This window comes from Lycium barbarum, chromosome 6, assembly GCF_019175385.1.
Source record: "Lycium barbarum isolate Lr01 chromosome 6, ASM1917538v2, whole genome shotgun sequence".
NCBI lineage: Eukaryota > Viridiplantae > Streptophyta > Magnoliopsida > Solanales > Solanaceae > Lycium > Lycium barbarum.
In genome coordinates, this window is record NC_083342.1 from 89032628 (window position 1) to 89040917 (window position 8290).

Sequence of the window (8290 nt, forward strand, 5' to 3'; positions counted from 1 at the left end):
CTCCTCAGACCCCATTTAGTGGGAATATATTGGATATGTTGTTGTTGACTATTGTTTGTTAGTGCACTTGTCATTTGAAGTTTGCTAATTTTAATAATGGGCGAGGCTGTGAAATAGATTCTTTGGTATTACATTATTAGATAAAATTCACCAATCTAAGTCAACACTTCAAAACTTTGCAGCTCTTTATTCTAGAGTTGAATCAAAATTCGACACTAATTTATTACTACTATGATCTTTTATTCACAAAGATTTTGAGAAAGTGCTAAAACAACAAGAAAAAAGTCAAAGTTCCTTCTGAAAGTAGAAACTACTATTCAAGTAAGCACGATAAACACAACTTATAAAGCTTCAAAGCATTACTTTTACATAAACTCCAAAAAGAGATACCCAGTGAATATTAGCGAAAAAACAATTAATAAAAGGTATGATGCCAAGATCATCGGATAGAACAAATAATGAATGTTTCAAATAAATTAGATGCCATGAGTAGAACAAATTATGAATGTTTCAAATAAATTAGATGCCATGAGTATACTTGGTATAAATGGAAATTCCAAGATATGTGAAATTACAGGAATCTAATGACATCAAAGCTTACGGTTTAGTGGTGTTGGTTCAATCTGTTACACAACAGATACGAGCTTGATGCTCACTCTTCCTTTCCATTTCTCTCAAACTAAGATATATAAAGAATTAGAAAAACATGTCAGTAGCATCTGCTTCCTGTTCATACCAGCATTGAGTTTGTATTGTTTCACTTTTACAGGCCATTTGAGCTTTGGTTATACTGGAGAGAGTTAATCTCCCAAAAAAAATGAGGCACTTAGGATACATAATACTGAAAGAATGAATACATTATCGGATGATACAAACACAAAGGGAAAAAAGAAATGTATATTTAAGCATACAGTAATTCTTTTTTATTAACTGTGTATGGAGGAGGTAACAAACTCTTCACCTCAATGAACATATCGCTACTACCAGAGGGCACTTCTGTAATGGGGGAATCAAGTACTGAGTCTGGAATTTCCACCAACGTCTCCTCGAAAAGGGATTCAATTGTCTACAAAGTTTAACATCAGTTTTAAAAACTAAGCAACACCTTACTGCAGGACCCGAATGGAAACGGAATTTAGACAGCATAGATATACGATTTTAAACACATGTTGATAAATGTGAACATTTGAAGTTACCCTGCCAGCGACTAATAAAATTTATCAGAGCTTGGTCCTGATGGACCGTATAGGCACATCAAACTATCTTTTCTGATACTACTCTTTCGTTGAGAGATGAATGTGCTCAAAATGAACGTGAATGTGACATCTTTCCTAAAATAGCAAGGTCCACAAATTACATAAAGTCAAATTAACATGTAGCAACGCTACCATTTTCACATCTGATTATTCTATTATGTCTCCACCATAAAGAAACATTATAACTCATCCAAACAATTTTCTCTAAACTACAAAAATCCGATTGCACTTGGGAAAATGAAACGTAGAGTGTCAAAACTTCTTTCGTACTAGGTGAAAGAGATAATTGCACCACAGCAATATGGCAATGGAAAGAGCAATCCCAACTGTCATGGTCATTAAAGAGAGCACTTCTAATTGTCATAATTCAATAGTGACATACCGTGCAGTGCCGGAAAGCAGCATCAACCTTACGCTTCCACATAACATTTCTAGGCTCTGCATGAAATAGGCCGAGCAAAGGCTGTACAGGGAAAAGTTAAAATGATGACAACAGTAAAACGTTTTGAGAGTCAAAGCTCTCAAAATTTTAAACTAAGAAAACAAAAGAATTCACAGAGCAATTATGAGGAAGAAAAGCCAAAGCATGCATCAGTAGAATGACAAAGTCCAGGACAACAGAAAACTCGCTTACTAAGCTTTTAAAATTGTGTTCAGCTTGCAAAACTCCAGACACAGCTAAGGCTAACAGCTCGAAATAATAAAATGAGGAAAGACCTACCCTGACAACTTCTCGAACACTTGGCCTAGGCCCATACATTCCAAGGACTGAATCACCATAGACCTGATATTGTTCAAGAACCTGCCACCGTGAAGACATGAGTAATAATGAGACCACATGTTATTTAAGTAGGAAGATTTCACTCAAAAACAAAATAGCATGCGGAGAACCTGGCGCCGGGTTATACTACGAAGAGGTGCACCATATACAGCGCTGTCAACAAGTCCTAGAATCTGCCATGGACTGTTAAAAGCATGAGTTAACATGTCAAGAAGATGAGAGAAATAAGAAAAAATTAGATGTCAACGTTAGCAGTTAGAACTTCAAAACATATGATGGGGTTTACCATTCTGCATTATCGAACCAAAAACTAGAATCAGAGTCACAATACAGACCCACTGAACAAACAAATCACAAGTGCAATTACATGCACAAGATCTCCACTTTATCACGTGATGTCCACTACTCAGTTACTGTTACTTGATATTTTTCGCATATTCCCCTACAGAGGTCAAAAGGTTGCTGCTCTTCTTTTTCTCAAATAAACCTACAAATATCAAAAGCTTCATCTTACCAAGAATCCATCTTCCTTATGGATCCACAGCGACAAGTTTATCCAGACAGAATAGCTTAAAGCAATAAACTTGAAGTTCACAGCGTATTTACAGCTCTAAGGATTCACGTGTTGTAAAAGCCACCTGTCTTCAGATAACTAACTGTTTTATTGGCAATAACTAAAAGAGAATCCATAGAACATCTATATTTGGGAGGTCATATGTAGGTGTCAAGTAGTAGATAAAAGAAACTAATAGTGAAGTGTAAAACAAATATGTAGACATCTAGGAGTAGGTATGATACAAATATATAGACATCTATCAAACTAACAGAGTCACAATAATATCTGGACGAATTATTGAAACAGTTACAAGTATTGACACTTTCCGTACTTGCCATAAGCTGCACGTCCCACCATAACCCCATGAGCTCCTTCCATAAGTGCCGCATTAACCTACAAATACAATAGCCAGAAAAGGGGTTAGATACTATGAGAGTAAAGTGTTAAAATAGAATATGAATAACCACAAAAAGATTGGGATATGGAGAAGAAATCCTATGTGCAAATATGAAGATTGACAAAGCTTACACAATCAATGCGCAAGAAAGACTAGAAACCATATACTTTTAAAGTTCTCAGCAAAACTTCCCAAGCCTAAATTTGCACAAGATTGGGCATAATATCTAGATTTTTATCGACTAAAAAAGAGCATATAAATGCATCTCTTTTTTCTTTTTCTTTTCTTTTTTTGACAAGTTATTTTTAACAGGAAGAAGTTTATCAAGGGGATATCATAGCCTTCTCAAGATGCTATGGGACTATTAAGTATTATAAATGGATCAGATATCCTTTTTTTTTTTTTTTTTTTTTTGAATAACGTAGAGATTAAATGGATCAGATATCCTGCATTCTGTCAAAACCAATCCATCCTTATGCAACTTATTATGTCAAAATAAAGGAAATAATCCTGACTGGCAGTAAAGCAATAGTGGAGAACTAATTTTTTCACATCTGATTTATCATTTTAACAACATTTTCACAAATTAGTACATGTTCACTCCATTTAGGTTTGAGATACGTACCTCCTCAATAGAATTTATGCCTCCGTTTATTGTGAACTGTAGATCAGGGAAATCACGCAAAAGGGCATAGTAATACTCATACCTGTCAATGGATAGCTAGTCACCATGAGCAATTACAAGATCATTTTGTTATCAGTGTTTAGGAACAATTATTAAGATCTAAAGACGGGCATGTAGTAGTTCGTTCAATATCTTGGTTACAAATACACCAGGAAATGATTAAACAGAGATATATAATTTCACTTGTTTCATTATCATAAATCCTTGCTGGTTAAGCTGTTACAAACTGCATACTTGAGTGGGGGAATTTTTCGATTATCTTTTGGGCTGATTCCATTCAGTAATGCCTTCCGAGAATGTATAATAAAATGCCGAGTTGGTGACTGAGAAGAAACCTCATAAATAAAATCACCTGTACACATGAAAGCGAAAGGTCAATATTTTTCTAATTTATGGAGAAGATAGCAGTACTATTTACCACCCCACTGGTGGAACTAACCCATGTTAACAGATAGGATAAGAGTTAAGACTCATTGGGAAGGTCAATCAGTTACCAGACAACACTTTTCATAGTCTTCTCTTCTTCTCTTTCTTTTTATCCTTTTAATAAGATGTGTTTTGATAAACATGAGGCAAAACCAAGCACTCATTTTAGGTAGCCCTAGTGCTTACAAAACATAAGAAATATCCTAAACAACAGCAGTTAACAACTATGCATGAGATTCATACACCAGGCTATCAGCTAACCTAGTTGACAAAGTTTTATGTAGAAACTTTTTCAGGACAAGGCCACTACGCATATTACCCTACATAGAATTTTTAAAGCATAAGCCCTTGCAGAGACAATAACCACACTTTTTTCTCTTAGAAATGATTTCCAGTACCCTTTCCTATATGTATGATGACCCATTTAATTTCAGATCCAGCATGGGAGGAATGGTTAAGTAACTTGTGTCAACGGGTGTGCAAGTACAGAGGTGCTCCCCTCCAGTCTCCACAAACCTACTAATACATTATGCTCAAAAGGAACAAAAAGACCAGGTGAAATATAGCCACCTGAAGTGTAACATGGCTTCTGCTCCGGGTTAAGTGATCACGCAATTGCTTCTAGTTCATAGTTACAAGTTATCGTCAGCTTTCTAAGATCTACTAGAATGTCCTAGCAGCTACAAGGACAGCAAAGGTCTGCTTGAAAGTTGAGTATATTTCAGACAAACTAAAGGAGCTCAATTTTGATGATTTTCTTGAAGCAAGGTTGGAGCATAAAACAAACATGCTGGAGTCATAACCCACACAAGAGAAAGGAACAACAAGTGAAAATAAAAAAATTAAGAATTAAAGAATTTTTAGATTCTCGTGTCCTGTGAGTGAGTGAAAGTTTGAAGAGCTTACACAGTTCATTATATGAGTCATGGTCATCAACGCCAATTCTGCATTTGACGCTCACAGGAACATTTGTATTTGCAGCAATTACAGACATCGCCTCAGCAACAAACTTCCCTTGTAAAAGTTATACATATTTCAGAGCAACTCTACAGATAAATAATGTATTTGATGTATCAAGCAAACAAATCTGAACCTTTGGCTCAAGCATGAGGCGCACACCAAAACACCCATGTCCAGCTACCTTTGGGCTAGGACATCCACAACTGTTAGATAATAGAAAAAAAGTATCAGTTATGGGTCAGAATAAAAAGCTAGAAACTTATATTGTAGATAGGGAAAGCAGAACTGACTTAAAATTAATTTCATCATAGCCATAAGGAGTTGCGAGTTGTGTTGCTTTGGCCAAGTTCTCCAATTTATTTCCCCCGATTTGAAGCACTATAGGATGTTGCTCAGGGCCATATGCCAAGAACCTATCCTGGTATATTTGAAAAATCACATAAATGTCAGATCTCACTGCGCGATAGATACACAAGCATTAGTCAGTGACAAGCTGCTCTTAAAGGTCCAAGCAGCAAGCTTAATAACCTACCAGTACAAGAAATTACTTTTGGAGATCTACTTAGGTTAATATATATGTATTTTACAACAACAAAATAAAGATTCCTTTTCTATGGGATCATCTAACTGGGACAAGGGTCCTAGTTTAGGAGAAGGCAATGACCAACTAATTTTGCCAACTTGAACCTCGAAAGATAACCCAAAAAACACTTCTGTGGTAATTGAAAAATAACAGTCCAATTCAACAATTTAGTCAATAAAATACAGTGTTGTCAGGAACCATCCATGAAAGTGTTAACTGTAAGCATCTCTTTGTAGATGGTCAGTTTACATCATGTAGAAAGTAAGTATATACCCGCAGATACATAAATTCACTATTTCCTATTATCTCAAAATTAGGGCTGGCAGCCAGAGGATCAGGATTACAATAAGCAACTTTTGCCTACTTCACTGTCGCTTATCTTAATACAAATGGATAAAATAAGATTATTGGATTTTTTCATTTATGCACACATTCAGCGAAAAATTTAATGAGTAAAATTAACATAGCCTAGTTTGAATCCTCTGTAATTGTGAGCCTTTACTTACTATAGCACGGTCTCAATTCATGTAGCTTGCCAAATGCTAACTCATAACAAAAATTGGGGCAGAGGGAGTGCAACAATGCGCACCTTATCTTCTTTTTTTCAAAAAAAAAAAAAAAGGAAATCCCCCAAGTTAGGGGCGCACGTTTTGAAACTCAATTGGATGTTACTTGATTTTAAATCAACCCTATTTTCATGACCCAACCAAGAAATATCATGTTTTTGCCTACAGCCCTTGACGTGTCTCTAACCCCACACATCACGCACCTCGCTCTAACCACTAGAACCAAAGCCCTCTGGGGCTGCAACAATGCACACTTTCGGAGGGATATTTGGAAGAATGGTAAATGTTCTTCTCTTTCCCATTTCTTTTCGTCCAGAATAAGAAGAAAGGATTAGCTCGCACAATTCTCTCCTTTTTGCTTAGCTCTAGTTATCAGTAAGAAACAAAAAAGTACTTTATAGGTTGGGTAGAGAAGCGCTAGACGCCTTGTGGCTCAGTTGGTTGAGCATGGGGCTTCCATAATGGAGGTCTCAGGCTCGAAACCCCCTGCCTACGACAATAGGGGACTTGCCTTCTGGGTCGAGCTCGTCGCACGGGGCTCGCCTAGTGCGGGTTATCTCTCCTGTGTGGTTTGCAGGCTATTGCACAGGAGCGGGGTTTACCCTGTGCGCACCCGAAGGGTAGCCACTACGGGTTCTCTTGTCATCCAAAAAAAAAAAAATGAGAGAAGCACTAGAGTCTCATTCCATGGAGCAGAACATTACCAAATTGCCAGTCTGGTAGACAATTGTTTCTGCAGCAATCATTTCTGTGTAGAGCCATGCCTTTTTCGAGATAAGACGGGCCAAAGTTCTGTAATGGTTATCCGTCCATTCCATCATGGGGGCAACACTGTTAAAATACAAAGGCTTACAAAATATTAGGGAGCTTTTTCTTTTGGCTATTAAGGGTGCGTTTTGTATGGAGATTTTACCAATTTTTCCAAGTTCGGTTGGTTAAAAATTTTGGAATGCAAGTTCCAAGTGGCATTCCACAATGATTGAGTCCTCCCCACCCTCCAACACACCCCCATATTCACCCCACCCCCGTAGCCCTCATCCAGGAGCGGAGCTAGAAGCCCGAATGCGGGTCAGTAGCTTTTGCTTAAACAGTGTATTTGTATTAAGAAATTCATTAAATATGTACAAATATTAAGCTTAGAACCCAATTATTAACACTTGAAATCTGTCATTTTAGAATCCAGAACCCATAAAGTTGAAATCATGGCTCTGCCTCTGTCCCCACCTCCCATAGTATCGATTTAAATTATGTACAGATGCTTTTAGGACAATTTTCTTTTGTTTACATACCAAATACAAGAAAATAAGTGAAGACACGCTTATTTCTTTCCTCCATACTGAACACACCCTAAATAAAGTAGTAGTATAATTAACTTAGTAAAGAGAGAAAATTAGAGTTAGGCACCTGAACCAAGGAGGAGAATAGCGGCGTGCACCCATTTGAGAAGTAGAGTGGGGTTTGGAGCTTTGATTATAAGCAGCACATGAATATGATGTTGTTGGTTTGGTTGAAGTTGCATAAAACAATTTTGAATGATTTTTAAGGATAACAGAATGAAAAGTAGGAGTTAAAGAAGCAATCAAACAATGTCCTGTAGATTTCATCTTGTCCAGTGTAAGCTGCTCCTTTATTTATGTTCCTAATCCATTATATACAACTTGGCATCACACATCCTATATATACCATAATGCAGAGTCGCTTTGAAGCATTTTCATAAATAGATAATTAATTATTTAATTTAATAAATAAAGATTTGAAGCCACCTAGTTCAATGTAAGTCAAAAAAACTGTACTTGGGTCATTAGATTAAGGACAAACTAGGAATCGGGAATTGTAGGTATTTACCCCTAGGGTTAAGTTAGGATTTGGCTTAGGCGATTTGGGGTTTTCTTTGGGTCGGGTTTTTCGACGGGGCGGGATCATTTGCACAAATAGGCCGTGCCGGTCTTTAATTTTTGTCGTTCAGCAGTTTTGGTGCGTCATAAATTAAATTTTTGCCGGAAAAGTTTATGTTTAGCTTCGACATATGTATCGTAATATCCCATAAGTTAAGCCGAACAAGACAAAACTTTCAACACTC

The 8290-nt window shown here is 36.8% G+C and overlaps 1 protein-coding gene across 1 annotated transcript; it reads right to left on the reverse strand.

Moving 5' to 3' along the window:
* Positions 1–709: 709 nt before the first annotated feature.
* LOC132644711 (uncharacterized) lies at positions 710–8061 on the reverse strand. The gene is made up of 12 exons (XM_060361318.1): positions 7615–8061; positions 6915–7041; positions 5352–5479; positions 5195–5264; positions 5008–5110; positions 3910–4027; positions 3616–3697; positions 2925–2986; positions 2148–2220; positions 1978–2058; positions 1639–1719; positions 710–1066 (listed from the first exon to the last, which is right to left on the reverse strand). Exons 1-12 carry the CDS (start codon positions 7812–7814, stop codon positions 902–904), a joined length of 1290 nt encoding a protein of 429 aa, XP_060217301.1. The 5' UTR covers positions 7815–8061; the 3' UTR covers positions 710–901.
* Positions 8062–8290: the final 229 nt, after the last annotated feature.

Coding starts and splice junctions, on each gene's coding strand:
- LOC132644711 (XM_060361318.1), bottom strand. CDS start 7,814: ATGAAATCTACAGGACATTGTTTGATTGCTTCTTTAACTCCTACTTTT. Junction 7,042..7,614: donor TATTCTCCTCCTTGGTTCAG/GTGCCTAACTCT, acceptor GTATTTTAACAG/TGTTGCCCCCATGATGGAAT. Junction 3,698..3,909: donor CGAAAAATTCCCCCACTCAA/GTATGCAGTTTG, acceptor ATCCATTGACAG/GTATGAGTATTACTATGCCC.